This window comes from Phalacrocorax carbo, chromosome 4, assembly GCF_963921805.1.
Source record: "Phalacrocorax carbo chromosome 4, bPhaCar2.1, whole genome shotgun sequence".
Lineage (NCBI taxonomy): Eukaryota > Metazoa > Chordata > Aves > Suliformes > Phalacrocoracidae > Phalacrocorax > Phalacrocorax carbo.
Window position 1 is genome coordinate 3,379,393 of NC_087516.1, and position 15,220 is coordinate 3,394,612.

General features: G+C 53.4%; 1 protein-coding gene across 6 annotated transcripts in view; it reads left to right on the forward strand.

Moving 5' to 3' along the window:
* The window catches only part of UBOX5 (U-box domain containing 5), a 122,941-nt gene extending 109,878 nt beyond the window's left edge, over positions 1 to 13,063 (forward strand). For 4 of the 6 annotated variants that reach the window (XM_064448850.1, XM_064448848.1, XM_064448849.1 and 1 more), the window contains exons 2-5: positions 4,118 to 4,214; positions 6,105 to 7,287; positions 10,224 to 10,385; positions 12,138 to 13,063. In XM_064448850.1, coding sequence (XP_064304920.1) covers positions 4,161 to 4,214; positions 6,105 to 7,287; positions 10,224 to 10,385; positions 12,138 to 12,349 — 1,611 coding nt within the window. In that variant the 5' untranslated portion in view covers positions 4,118 to 4,160 and the 3' untranslated portion in view covers positions 12,350 to 13,063. Of the gene's footprint in view, positions 1 to 440; positions 550 to 4,117; positions 4,215 to 6,104; positions 7,288 to 10,223; positions 10,386 to 12,137 lie in introns of all 6 variants that reach the window. The other 2 variants (XM_064448847.1, XM_064448846.1) reach the window with 1 other exon arrangement.
* The last annotated feature ends 2,157 nt before the right edge of the window (positions 13,064 to 15,220 follow it).

Consider the following 15,220-nt stretch of genomic DNA (forward strand, 5'->3'; position numbering starts at 1 on the left):
ATTTGGGAGAGATTTGGGGTGATTTTTAGTCACAAAGCTAACACAGGGTGCCAGGAACACGTATTTCCTTACTGTTCCCATCGACATCGAGCTAGGGCCGGTGGGCACACAGTCAGAGCTTCTCCTTTAGGAGCTGTGCGTGAGCAGGATGGAGGGTGAAGGCTGGGTGGTGAGATGGAAGCTGGGGCTGAGGGCTGTGGTGCTCTGACCCTGAGACATTAATTTCTCGCTCAGCTCTGAGATGCCTGGCAGAGAGGATTTGCATCCCGTTGACCCTGTTGAAACTGTCCACCGCCAAATGGGGCCCACAAATCCACCTTGATTCCCCTGCCTGGGTGACAATGACTCCTGTGCAAACTCCAGCTGTGCGGGGTATCTGCTCTGGAGGCAGCTGGTTTCACCCTCCGTTACATGGCTCATCATGTTATTTTCTTGCTCAGGATGGGGCCTGGTGTCCAATTCCTGCACGCCGTTCTGAGGACAGAGTTGCTGGTTTCTTCCTGAGTTTTCAAGTGGCATTTCTCTCCAAGACGAAGGACGTTATCTGAGGTATATGGGGCGTTCTGCATCTGACCAGAGCTGTAGGGATTATTTCACGTGGAGCAGCAGGTGAAACTCCCATTCCCACCACAAGGGCAGCTGAGCTGTCCTGGCTGTTTTGCAGTGCAGCATTTCAAGGTGTCTGAGGTGGAGGATGAGGAAGAGGGGTGGCACTAAGCCAGTTGCTATCCCAGGACGGATAGTGTGTATTAGCTCATTTTGGCTGCCCTGTTTAAAATGTTTGGGTGGGTTTTTTCCCCTCCCTCAAATACTCAGCGTTACGGAGCACCTTAGTTCAATCTCCACTTCCTTATTGCAACAGCTCCCTAGCCATGTGAGGGGCGCCAGGAAGGCGCTTGGTGACCAGCTCCAGAAAGCCTGGTTTTAAATGACTTGTGCGAGACGACAGAGGGTCTTGCTGGCATAGAAAAGTGCAGAGTGCAGTCCTTCAGGTCTGCATTTCACTGCCTCGGTCGAAAGGTCTTTGTTCACGTTAGGGAAGGCATGCACCCAAGAGAGATGGGACAGCTGTGTGACATCCTGATGGATGTCCATCTCATGATGGAAGACAGTCATGGTCTTTGAGTCGTTTGTTTTGATGGGTAATGACTTCGGTTACGCGGTTTTGTGGGTGTTGTATTTGTAAAGAGTTAGTAAACTCAGAATCCCCTCTGTGCCACAACCGCCCGGGTTGTTGCTAGCACAGGAGACCTCCATGCCAGTTTGGGGCGTAACGGCAGCAGTAGCTGTGGGCAGACACATCCACTGCCCCATCCTATTCTTCTTCCAGACCTTTTTAGTCTGCATTTCCCCAGCTCTTGCTTCAGCCCAGGCTCCTTGCCAGAGGGGTCCTGGGCTCACTGTCCCCATCTGATCCTGGCTGCTCCTCTGATCTCTTCTCTCACCTGCTTTTGCCTGTCCCTGCTGATTCTAGTCCCCAGCCTGCTTCTCTGGCCTCAGCCAGGCCCATCACAGTGTGTCCAGCCAGTCCTTACTTTCCTTCTTTACACAGAAGCGTAGTCCTAATCTCATTCCATTTAATCTGTCCCTTCAATCCCCACTTTCTGTCTTCTGAGTTGTGTTTTCATGGGAAGAGTAAAAAAACACAGCCCTGGCTGAAAGCATCTCAGTGACCAACTTCTGCTGCGAAGCAGGAGTGCAGCAGAGCATTTCAGAAGAAGGGAGAGCAGTGTCTTGGATAGGTAGAATAATGCGTTTTCGTACTGAGATGTTGAACCTGGAAAATTAGTCTGAGTTGTTTAAGTCTGACAGGCTCTTAAACAGGCAGGAGAGAGTCCTATAAACTATACCTGTATATACATACGTAGCTCCTCGTGCTACAGAACAAGGAGCAGCTGAACTGAAAGACAGCAAGTTTAGCAAGAGAATAAATTGTTTGTAATTAAGCAGAGCTAATTGCCACAGAGTATTAAGAGCGTGGTAGAAAAGGATAGATTTAGGATGCAACCTCAGCCTTACGCTTGGAAGAAGGCGTGAGTCTGTCCTGAGGAATGGCTTGCACCCATCCGTGGTTTGCCTGGCGTGAGGCAGCACTGCCGAAGAGGAGGCTGCGCGACCGCAAGGTCCGCAGGAGAATTTGGCATCCACCGTAGGCAGGATCTCGGTAGACGGTGGCTCGTGAGAAGTGAGTTCTTAAAGCGAGGAGTTTGCAGGGATGCGGAGGTGAAGGTGCCTCACCGCGCTCCCCTTCGTTCGGGGAAGGTCTTGCCGAGACTTGCTGAATGCGAATTCACTGGTGCGGTCAGGTTGGAAGGGATATGGAGAAGTGTTCAGCCCAGGAAAAGGAGATGTGAGGAGAAACAGAAGAGAGGGCAAATCTTGCGTCGTTCCTGGAAAGGCATCAGAGTTCATTTGCCATTTTCTGTAATACCAGTCCTAGGAGGGCCAAGCGAATTTACGAGGCAGCAGGTTTGAAATGAACCAAAAGCTGTAGCTTCGTCACACAGCCTGTAGTTAAACTGACAATCTTACTCCCACAAGATGTGGGTGCCAAAATTCAGACTGGTTCAAAAGCCTGTTGAACAGTTCCTTGCAGGCAGCCCTGTACTGGAAGCCCGTCAGGCTCAGAAAGCCAGGAAAGTGATACTGGAGGAGCATTCATCCTTGCCCCATTCCTGCGTTCCCTGCTGAGGAGCAGGAATTGCTCCTGATGGCTGCCAGACCAAATATTTGGCTAGAAGGGGTGCTCGTCCGACCCGCTGCAGCTCTTCTGACATTCACGCCTGCTTCGGTCAAGCGTTGGCATTGCAACCTTCAAGCTCTGCTCTCTGCAGGCTTGGCTCCTGTTGTGTTGATTTTTATAGGTGGGATTTGTACCTCGGATACCACCTTTCTCCTTTCAGACTGTTTCGTTCGATCGATCACACGCAGAGTGGGCTGCCCCCGCGCACGTAGCAGGCAGGCAAAGCGAGCTCGTTAATGCTCTGCGTTCCAGCGGCCGGGCCGACGTGCCCCCAGAAGGCCAGTTTCATTTTGGCTGAACTGACAGCTTCAGCTGAAAATCATTAAAGGGCTGCTTGTTCTTGAAGGAAGCCGTGGGTTCCTGATTTGCAAGGTTGCTCAAGGCAATGACATATTAAAACTAAGGTTAATGTAAGGTTAAAACTCTTACCTCGCAGATAATTTCATTCTTAAAAGGGAGCTGATATAACCAATTTGAGTCACCTTTTTTTCAATGGAAAGGATGGTGCATTCACTTGAGTTTCTTTAATGAACGTTGTCAGAAGAATCAGCTGCGTTGGTGTTCAGAACACAGGTAATCTCCTGTAGAGCTGTTAAATGCCCTTTGCTCCCTTGGAACGATTAAATACCGATTATTAATAACCACAGCTTACATCTGAGGCTCCCGAAGCCCTCAAGAAGCCTTTCTCTTTGAGGCAGCGCTGTGTTAGCGCTGGCTGGTGTTACCCCCGTCCCGAGAGGCCCCGTACGAGCTCGTCGTGTTGGGTGTTGTCCGAGAGCGTGGGCAGGTCCTGCCTTGAACCGCTGAAGGCAGCAGATAGACGTGGCCTGCGGGGGGAACCAGGCACAGGGGCAAGACGCAGGGTTCAAGGCCGCGCGGTGGGAACGGACACGGGCTCTTTCCGCCTCGCAGCGGTGAGGGGCTCCGGGGCTGGATGTCCTGGCCAGGTCACAGAGCAGCCCGTGTCCTCCGGCTCCGACGAAGGCTCCGAGAGCTCACACCAATGCCTCGGACAACCTCATGTGATATTCTGATGCTTTCCTCTATCTACAAAACCTCCTGCATCTCTGATAAACTTTCAGATCTAATTGCTAGTCTGTCCGTAGGTAAGAGGTTTTTAATTAAAATAGCCATTTTCCCTTTGATGTTTCTCCAGGGGCTCGCTAATTAATATTAACGCATTTTTTCCTCTCGATCCCACCTCTCCACCACAGTCATTTGGGTTTATAGTGGCTTCATCTCCTGGACTTATATGAGCTGCATTTTAGGAACTACTGAGCTTGTAATTCACACAGGCTCTGATACACAAGATCCTTTCACTGTTCAGTGATGTTCACATTCTTTATTCTGCTTCCTTTTTTTTTTTTTCACAAGCTGAATCTGATGCTCAGAAAGTGAGCTCTCTCCAACTGCCAAGATGGTAATAAACGTCTGTCTCCCGCAGTTCAAGCCAAGAATCCACTGCAACAAGGTAAAATAACGATGCGTGGGGTTGTAGGGAGCTGGAGGGATGGAGGGGTTAGGTGGAAGTGACGTGCTGGACTGGTTGGGGCCAGGGAGGGCTTGTTCACACCTCATCTGTGATAATTAGCAGTGGTTCTGGAAGACTGATTTTTGGCTGGCCATGCCAGGCTACCCTGAGAAAACAAAGCATAGGCAACTCAGAGCAAACTCCCATAATTTTGTGTGGTCTGGCTGGTTCAAAGAGGGATTTTAACATGGGTACATTGCTGGCAACAGCAGCTTTGAGGACTGATGCAGTCCCAGCCTAGGTGAGGCGTAGGCTCTTTAGTCTGCAGAACTGGGAGCATTTTTGTCAATTAAAATCCTTTTCCAGTGACGTGGGAGGGTTGTGATTTGGGTGGGTTTTCTCACAGCTTTCTGTTCCAAGCTCATCAGTCTCCTGTCATTCCCAGCAAGGAGGCTTTGTGAACTGACGTTGGGAATCTGTCCTCCTGGATCCCCTTCCCCTTGTACGCTTCAGTCTTGGGTCACTGGTGGGCGAGCATTAGGAGAACCCGTGTCTGGGTGCTTGGGATCTGCAGTTCACATGGCGATAAAGCGGAGCTGAAGGCTCAGTACTTTAGAAAATAGGTATTGAGAGCTTTCCCAGAAGTTACTCTTCAAAATTGTCTGTGCTTTGGGCAATCCCTGCTAGGAAGCGTTAGGACACTGTGTAACCTGTGACTGCTCTAATGTGGCACACACTAATTGCTGGAAGGAAAAAGCCCTGATTTTGCAGGATATCATAACAAGACAATGTTACATGCTTACACGTGTGTATGCTTTGAGTTCAGATACCTTTTCCCTGCAATATTAGAGCTTTCCCTTTGCCCAGCAGAATACACAGCTCGTAACAATGTTTGTTGAAGTTACTGTACTCTACAAGCCCTTATGTTTTCACCCAGCATCATCAGAATCTCTTAGATACTAACTAGGTTTTAATTCAAAGCCATTTTTAAATTGTAAGTCTCCCCACCAACTCACACCCCAGAAACCAAGACAGCCTTGGATTTGTAAGTGTTCCGCTGTAAAACCAGGGGTAGAGGTGTGACCGTCCGCCCGGGCGGCATGCTGAGAGACCCAGCCACGCTGCTGAGCTCTGCTGTGACGCCGTGATCGGGAGGGTATAGGGTGACCATGTTAAGCAGGTGGAATAAACAGATATTCCTTCCTGTTATCTGTTCATTTAGCAAGTGCTGCAGAGATTTTAGGCCCCAAGGCTTCCAGGAAAACGAATGGGTAGAGCCAGCCTGTCCAGGGGCAGACCAGAGGGTGGGATTGTGTCTTCTGGGAGACATGGGGTGGGACCCAGGCGGGTTAGATGCATCTCCCTCAGGGATGTGTAGGATCCCGGAGCAGGAGAAGGCAGTCAGCTACCTGACCTCCAGAGGTTTCTCTGGGATCCTGTAACCAGGTGTTTCGGGGCACATTTCTGCATGGCGGGATAGGCTGACCTAATGTTTCACCACTGTTGAAAGGCAGGAGACTCCCATCTCCCCCCCCGCACACGTGCTTTGCTCCCAGCCACGCTGTCCCGCTCGATTTAGTTCACTGACACAGCCAAAATCACAAACCATCTATAATTTTCCACTCTTTTAGCAGTTAAGTCAGCTCTGCAGATGGCTGGCCAGGTGTCGGGGTGCAGAGGGGAGCGGATGGGACCGCGTGGCTGGAGGAGGGTGGGAGCGGGTCTGCTCTGCCTCAGCAGCGGGGATCTCCTGGGTTGTCTCCACTGCATGTGAAACCACAGCCTTGCTTCCTAGCTGATGTTGTCTTGAGAATCTACATAACTGCTTGTGAATTAGTTTCCTTTTATTTTCTTGCTTCAAATTAAATCCCATTTTCTCCTGAAACACAGATTTCTGCTGATGGTTACGAAGTGGAGAATCTGATCTCCGAAGACCTTGCCAAGAGAAATCGTGGTTTCCGTAGCGAATACTTCATCAAACCTCCAGTCCACGTTACGATCTCTTTTCCCTTCAACATTGAGATCTGCAGGATCAATATCGACATCTCATCTGGGGGATACCAAACCTTCTCCGGGCTCGAAGTTTACACCTCTACCTCATGCAACAAAACCTCTTGGCAGAGCCCTGAGGGTCAGTTCTCAGGTCTGGCCGGTCAGCCTGTGTCGGACAAAGACACTTTCACACTTGTGGGCAAAGCTGTCTTAAAAAATCAAAGCAAAGTGACGTTCGGCCACAGAGGCTTCAAGCCGAGGCCTCCCTTCCATCAGATGGAAAATGTCTTCTCCTACCCTGGCTCTGCATCTCAAGACCTCTGGAACAAAGGGCCTGCCTCGCTGAGCAACGTGTCGCACTTAAAAATCTGCATCACCCACGTGGCCGGAGGCGGCCTGCCTTGCATTAAGAGGCTGGAGGTGTGGGGACAGCCTGCCAAATCCTGCCCGCAGGAGGTGATCGAGGGTGTCTTTCAGGTAGCCTCCCAGTTCTTCGCCCAGGACGTGGGCAGCCTCAAGCCAGAGCTGTGGACGCCGATGGAGAGCGACTGCGGGCCCTTCAGCGCCAACGACAGCGAGCAGCAGACCCTCCGCAAGCTGGTGGACGTCGTCCAAGACATTCCCGAAGAATTCCTGGACCCCATCACGCTGGAGATCATGACTTTCCCCATGCTCCTGCCCTCCGGGAAGGTGATCGACCAGACCACCTTGGAAAAATGCAACCGGAGCGAGGCGTCTTGGGGCAGGGTACCCAGCGATCCTTTCACTGGGGTGGCCTTCAGCCAGCACTCGCAGCCCCTACCTCACCCTACCCTCAAGGCCAGGATAGACCACTTCCTCTTACAGCACAGCATCCCCGGCACCAACCTGCTCGGGAGGGCTCATTCCTCGGAAATGCTCGTACCTTCTTCCGTAACGATGTCTTCTCTGAAAAGGAAAATTGCCTGTATGGATCAGAGCTCCGTGCAGCCACCTTATTTTTCTTCTACAAACTTACTTGTCACGGCTACCTCAGAGAACAGTGCTAAAAAAATGAAAACTGACAGTGACTCGCATTTGATCCAAATGGACTGTTCGACAGGTATCGTGGCTCCCTAAGTCACTTGTGTTTCCTGAGTGTCTTGACAGCCCAGGGCCAGGTTTTCAAGTCAGGAGGCTCCAGTACCGACTCCCACCCCGCCTCTAGAAAGCTTTAAGGCCGTTGTATTTTGCTGCTGATAGATGTCGTGGAAGTCAGGTCATCGTTCACCTCCCCTCTCCGCAGCACAACCTGCCATCCTGGATGGTGTTTGCTCCCATTCTGCTTCACTTTTTCTCATCTCTAGGCTCATCGTTCTCATTGCCTGAACCCGTGTAGTCTGTTTCTCGGCCCCTTTGTTCACTCAGGTCTCTGTGTTTCCCTTTCAGTTTGTATTTCCTTGCTTTCAAGCCACTGTCTGTGCGGAGACAGCATTTTTCTCTCGGTGTCCTGGTTTGAAGTTTCTTTATCGTGGGCAATTTATTATCCCAGCCATCCAATATGTTCTTGCATCAGGAAGAAAATACGCAGCAGCAGGAAAAGAAAAGTCTGGTGGTGCTGTGGCAATGGCAGAGGGAGTCCTGGCTGGCGTAGATCCTATCGCAAGGAGTGAGGTGGGGAGGAAGGCAGAAATGGGGCGCTAATCCTGCTCACGGCTTTCCCTGGCCAGGCGCTGCCAGCCTGGGCTCTTGGTGCAGCTGGTTCCCTGCATGCCCAGTGTCATCGTGCAGATTGTCCCCGGGACAGGCTGGCTCCTCACCTTCCTGCGGGGCTGCCCTTGCTGCGGCAGGGGCTGCGCTGGGGGAGCGCGTCGCTGCACAGCCTCCGGTCCACGCTGATCTTGGTGCAGCCGCACGAGGGCTCGGAACAAACGGCAGCAAGGGAATTGCCGGCAGTGCTGCCTTCGGAGCAGGGAGGAGAGGACAGCGCAGGCTGGGAGGGACGTGCCCAGGGTTTGCAGCTAGTTAAAGCAGGAAGCCGGGTAGAGATGTTAGATGAGGGGTGTGACTTGTGTCTACAGGGGAAGAAATGGGCACTGATCTCTTTTCATCCTTGCTTTTCTCAGAGAACTGGTAGCAGCGCCGCTGGGCATAAGCTCCAGGAGGCAGAAAAACAGTCCAGACCTGCAACCCTGAGATAAATTCCCTGAAAAGCCAAGTGCTTTCACCCACCTCGGCCCCCAGCCATGCCACGGCTTCTCAGCAGGCAGCGTTGCAGCACCACAGACAGCCCTTTGGATCCACCGAGCGCTGGGCGCGGGAGCGCAGGATACTCTCTGTAGGTCCAGCAGCTCCCATTCAAGTGCTGGGGCAGGCTGGGCTGCTGAGGAGGCGACAGACCTTAGCAAGCAAAGGTGATCTGTGGTTTAAATACCAAGGAGATTCCCAGCTCCCTCCCCAAAATCTGTCCCCTCTTGTGGTTTACTCTCTAACGACTGGTACCTTCAGCCTCCAGTCTGTGGGGAAGAGCTCCTCTTGCCTCCACGCTAGGTCTTTCGCCCAAGTCCGCATCTATTTTGCCACGTTTGCTTTCTCCCTTGTTGGCACAGGAATTCCTGAAACGTATTGGAGTTGCTGTCAGTGCAACTGTTAACGTGGATATAACTGTACTTCATACAGCAACGCTTATATCTTCTGTCGTTAAACTGAGTTGCTGCTTTAGGCAATAATCCGGCTGGAGGAGGAAGGTAAACTTGAGCTGGGAGGAGGGAGAGAGACGTCTTTAGCCAGTCTCACATTTAGATGAGCTTGAAGAGAGCAGCCCTGTCTGTGAGGCCGCCTGTTGCAGGCGGTCTGGTCTGAGTAGGACGGTATAAGTACACGGTGCACGGGGATCATCTGGTCCCGTCAGGGCTGTCTCTTTAGGCAGGTAAGTTCACTTTCCTCGTGTTCTCTAAACTAGCGGCCTGTAACATGTCAAAACCGGCCCACGGCTTCTCATTGCTGTTAGTCCCTGCTGGTACCTGTCACTCGCGTTGTCTTTCGCCCAAAATTGCACAAAAATATTTCAAGGAAAAAGGCGGTTCATTGATTTTTAAACAAAATCAGTATAAAGACTCGGTAGAAAATAAGTGATGTTTGGTAGTACTGGGAAGAGCAGGAAGAAGTCAGACTGCACATTTCTGCTCTGATCTCTCAGTCTAGAGCTCATTCCGTGGTTTAGGAGGAATCATTAGATATTTTTACTGCAGAGGCGTGTAATGTCTCCTGCTGGGGATGTGCCCCAGCCCGCAGGAGCAGGGACTGCCCTGTGAGGTCCTGGAGCTCCCAGGGGAGCCGTGCCCGTACATAAATAAAAGCACAGTGCTCGGCCCAGGGAGCTTGTGCTTCAGTATTTCATCAGCCTTGATTGCCGTAGCAAATGTGCAGCACTAATTCAAAGGTCTTCCTCTGGGAGATGGGTTTAACAGAATTAGTGATGCAGACGCCGTTCTCTTAATGCGTAGTCTTAATTAGCGCCTTCAGTGTTGCACAGGACAAAAAGCTGCAGGGAAGGGTCTAACCCAGTGCCTTTGGCTTTATCCCTCGACTCGGATCTGGGACAGAGAGAAAAAAATAAGTTCCCCACATTTTGTTAGTGGCTTAAATGTTCCCAGTTAGCTGCACGAAGCAAGTCTTGAGTGCTGGGCTGGGGCCCTCGGTGGAGCAGGCTGAGGGTTTCAGGCAAAAGTGGGGTTTATTTGGCATGTTGGCCTTGTTGGGACCTGCAGATATAAGCTGCCACCTGAATGTTGGCACCGGGGCACGACGTGAATGTCTGACAGCAATCCGTAGGGCTTTCCATCTTTAGGACCCGAAAGAGATGAGGCACTACATCCCCATCCCGGCACCTCGGTGGGGAAAAGAGACCTCTCGAGAAAACACGTGGCAGAGCTCCTAAACCCCCGAGTGTTGTGTTGTCCCTGCGGAAGGTTCCGAGGCAAAGCAGCATTCCTGGTGCGCACTGACAGCTTGCTTTTCCCCGGTGTCTGCTTCTCGAGCTTGTGCTTCTCTTTGCAGATCTGGTCTCTCACGAACAGAAACTGTCGGAGAGTTTGGACACTGCCTTGAACTCGGCGCTCAGCTCAATGCCCTCGTTTACGGCCAAGCTGATGAAGAGCCAGCAGCAGGCGCAGAGCGAGGGAGGCTGCAGCAGTTCGTGGAGCGCGGGCAGCGTCCTCGGTAAGCAGCAAGCACCTCTGCTTCACCCTTGGGAGTGGGAGAGGAGAGGAGATGTGAGACTGGGTTAACAGGGAGGGTTGTGCTGCTGCTCAGCATCTTTTTGTGCCAATTCGGATGCCAAAATATTATATATTCAATATAAAAATATTATATTGTCTCCCAGCAAGCTTCACTCAACAATCCCTAACTGCTGCCTTTATATCTCATCAGTTCTAATGGTTTATTCTCCCAGAGAGGCAGGTTAGACCTTGCTGACCCCCAGAAGGTGGGGTGTGGTGCCTGCATCCACAGTCAGAGCACGCTTCAGCACAAGTCCCCTGATTTGCCGGCGTTGTTGGCTGTAACTTGTCCGCGCTGCCGCGGGACGATCCTGGCTGCCCTGTGCTGAGACACGGTGCTCGGCCCAGCCTGCGCAGGGTTAGGTCAGACTGAGAGCTCGCCCTGGGTCGAGGCTTTGGCTGCTCCCAGAGCTCTGCGAGCTGGGCTGAGTGGCTTAAATGTTGCCCGGTAGCTGCACAGAGCAAGCCGGGGAGTTGCTACGTGGATGAGGAATGAGCCTGGCGTGGAGATGCAGCCAGAGAGGTGTAAATGTAGCAAATGCCACGCAGCATGCTGACCCCTAACGGGAACAGGTAACGGTACAGCATCACAGAATGCCCTGAGCTGGGAGGGACCCACAAGGCCCATCGAGCCCAGCTCCCGTCCCTGCACAGGACACCCCAAATTTCACACCATGGCTCTGAGGGCCTCGTCCAAGTGCTTCTGGAACATCGCCAGGCTGGTGCCGTGATGCCTCCCTGGGGAGCCTGTGCCAGGGCTCCCCCACCCTCTGGGGGAAGGACCTTCTCCTAATGCCCAGCCTAACCCTCCCCTGGCACATCTCCCTGCCATTCCCTCGGGTCCTAGCAACATCACAGGCCAACCAGCCAAGCCTGTGCCCAGAATCCCATCCAGTTTGAACGTATATAGACCAGGCTGTTGAGTCCTCACAGTTTTCATCACACCTGCTAGACAGACACGCTAATGCAGCCGTGTATGCACACACAAAATGATTTCTTCGGGGTGCAGGGAAGCATTGAACCTTCATACGTCCCTCCACAAGCCGACACCCTAACTGCTGGCTTGCTCCTCTTCTTCCCCTGAGCCAGGATCCACCTGCTCGTGGCAGAGGAGAGGGATCAGAGGGACCGAGTGACCCGGAGAACGAGCCGGGGCCGTGCAGCTCCCAGTGGCCATCTCTCTTTCTCTCTGAACAGCTTTTGCTGTTCCATGGCGACATTAAGCTATTAAGCTTTTTCCTGTCCCCTTTAAAATTGCTGCCGTTTAAGAGTTGACTGAGTAGCCCTTGATAGTTAGTGTGTGACAGGAATGCAAGGCGATACCTAGAGCGTTTCACTCTGGAATCGGTGATTTTAATCCGAGCGTTGGAAGAGCGGAAGGGGGGCCGATTTAGTCTCAGTAAAAGTGCAAAGCCCTTTACAGTCATCTGTCCTCAGTTAAAAGCCTGATGGTGCAAATGCTGACGTGATCCGGCCCCTCCTGAGAACAACCTGCCCCAGAAGTTAGACTGTTCCCTTTCCTTACGGTAGCGATAGGGAAAACGGGCCACGGTCCTGAGCCGTGCGCGCCTACGGCTGTGCCGTACCTCTGCGGACAGCGGGGCGCTCGGCAGGGTCGGGCACGTAAGGGGTGGCACGGCGTGGACTTGTCACCCCCCACCCAACCGAGCCGCTTCTCCCGTCGCCTTTGCAGAGCACGGCAGGAGCAGCCAGACCCAAGGATGCGCTTCCTGCGGCAAAACCTTCTCCTCTTATTTCAAAACGGAGCCCGTTTACCAGCTTCCCTGCGGCCACCTCATGTGTCGCCCATGCTTGGCCGAGAAGCAGAAGTCTCTATCGTCGGTAGCGTGCGGGAGCTGTAAGAGGTCGGCTGCCACGCACGACGTCAGGCGGGTTCACTTCTGAGCCCTCGGCTGCCGGAGCCTGCCGGGAGGACAAGAAGGAGCCGCTGCTGTTCCCTGTGTCTGCGTCGGTCCGCAGGAGGACGAAGGCCTTTGGAGAGCTCGCCGGATGAGCGCCCGTGGTGGCGGAGAGGACTTGGTCTTCTTGTGCTTACAGAGTAGTGGGGGGTGGGGGGTTAGAGCATCGCGCCAGAGCAAAGCGATCCGAGGATAATAAAAGCCATAGCTTCTTTAACAAGGAATATGTATTTATACAGAACCGATTTCCACCTGTCGCACCCGCCCTCTTACCACCATCCCAGTGGCTCAGTGGTTTAGCATAGGTGCCTTTTGGACTGTGAGTTTAGCTTCCCTGTGAGTTCAAACCATTTTACGTATTTGACGAGCAGCCATTCGGTCGTGGACCAGGCGAAGTCCTTGTGATTGACGACACGCAAGCTACCTGACTTCTCCCCCGCCTCCCCCGCCCCGCTCCTCCCCGCGGTGCCCTCGCTGTGCTGCGGGAGCACGTCGTTCGTCCTGGAGTCCAGCGAGTCACGAAGAGAGGCCGTGGTTAATGCGTGAGTAACCGGCAGCGATCTCATCCTGCTCGTACGAACTCTTGTAGAAAAGCCATCGCGTTACACCAAACGTCACTCTCGGTTTATGTCGTGTGACTGGACCAGCTCCCGTCTGGCTGATAGACATTTAAGCCTTAATAAAATGATGTTTAAAGTCAGGTTCTCTTTCTGACTCGTAATTGGTCTCATTGTCCGTCTTAATGATTTCACGGAGTGAATCTCTTTGCAGAGAGCTGAATAAATGGGCTGGAAACAGCTAAGTCGGCACAAAGGATCTGCAGAGCCGTGGGTTGGCGGGGACTGTCACAGGGTTGGGACTCGGCTACCCGAACCCCAGGACGCCTGCTCTTCAAAGAGCTGTTCAGAAGGGAAAAAAAACAAAACAGAAGGAAAATCACTGCGATACGTTGTGTCTCGGCGTGTCCTGGATGTGCTGAGGGTAAGGTGACAGCAGAGGCTTTTATCACCTGTGTGACCCCCTGCCGCTGCCGCTTAATTGGTAATTTGTCTCTGCGGAGCAGACGGTCCTCGCTGATGTTCTGTGCCAGTTTCTCGGGGGTTACCAGCCTCCAGCTGACTCAACTCACCTCTGCACGTAATACCTTTATTCTCTTAAAAGGCACCTACTTGCTGAGCAACCCCTAATGTTCGTGCCTCTCTGGGCTCAGGAAACGGCAGCTCATCGAGCAACTGAAACCCGGCTTTGTACCGGCACTGGACTGATCTCGCTCTTTGTCTGCGTCAGTGGGAGCTTATAATCCGTCTCCATTTAGCAAAAATAGGAAGTTCCCCATCTTTAAATAATAAACAGTTAGAAAAATAGGCAAAAAAATATTCTGAAAAATCCCACAATTCAGAAGCAGCCAAAAAAAAATCCTCTTAATCCTGTGGTGCTGTCGTGTTTGCGGTGAACCATCCCGGCATGATTCAGCGCTCACACCTCCTCCGCCCCACACCTCCGGGGAGCGATCGCTGCCGGCGGAGCTGCCCAGCCGCGCGGCCGTCTCCTCCTTCTCTGGCGCTAGCTAAGCCTGGTCGCCTCCGACGTAAAGCCAGAGCCGCCGGCTCAGCCAAGCATCTCTCCTGCCGGTGGGCAGCGATGCGGGCTGGGAGCCATCTCGCTGGGCTTGCAACCTCGCGAGGTTCCCTTCGCTCTTGGGGAAGGGGCAGGGGGCGAGCGCAGCGCTCAGCGGAGCAGCGGGTGGAAGGGATAGCAGGGGCCCGTCTGGTGCAACCCCTGCTTGGAGGAGAGCTCATCTCCACGCTGTATCAGCTTGCTCGCAGCCTTCATCCACCCTGTTTCTCCTCCTCCTTAGCCCTGCAGGACCCTTCGGCAGCAAGTGTCCACCCCTGCTGAGACAGGGAGGGAGAAGGGCTGAATTCCCCTCTGCGCCCACGTCCCTGCGCTCAGGGAGGGACCGCGAGCCCTGATCGCTCCCCTTGCGAACGAGCGGGGCCGCGATGCCTCGGTGGGCAGCAGAGACCCTCTCTGCACCCCAGGAATAAGCGCTTGGTGGTGGGTGATGCGGAGCCAGGGCTTCCCACGGGGTCTTCTGCCAGGACCCGCAGCAAGCCCCGCTCGGCTCCCACCCAGCATGGGCAGATGCCACCAGCAAATGGCATTTCCCGGCACAGAGCCCATCTTCGGGAGGTGGGAACAGCCTTTGATCGAAGGCCTGAGCAATTTCCTCGCACGCTCTCCGTCGGGCGTTTTTAGGAGGACGAGCCCAGCCCTTGCTGGTCAGTAACTCCCGACGTGGCGTCTGCGTCCCAGCGGGGTGGATTTGGACAGGCAACTGATAAAGGCAGAGCCCCGGGAAAGCGTGTCGTTGGCTGCTCTTCCTTTAAACGAGCATCAGAGCTGTTTTCCAATATGTCAGGGAAGCAGAGGAGCTTATTTAGCCGAGACGCAAAACAGAAGGTGTTGTGCTCGGCCGGGAGGTGCCGGATCCCCCCTCCCCACCGGCCTCAGCCGTTACCCGCCGTCGGCCGCGAGCTCCCGGTGGCTGGGTGAAGCGCTTGTGTCAGGCTGGCTCTGCCGAGCGCCTCGAAGACAGGCCCATTTGAGCAGCATTAGCTCAACCCGCCAGGCGAAGGGAGCCCTCCCCTGCCAGCCTGGCCTGCTTTATACCCCCCATACATGAGCAAAGAATTGAAGACGTTCCTCCTCTGCTGCATCTCCCTCCAGCCACGGCAAAGGCAGAAAAAAATGCACAAATTGCTGCAAATCCCATTTTCCAAGTGGTTTCCAGTGTCCTCTTAATTTATTCTGATTAAACTTTGTCACTCCGACCTCCGTGCGCTGCGGCGGAGCA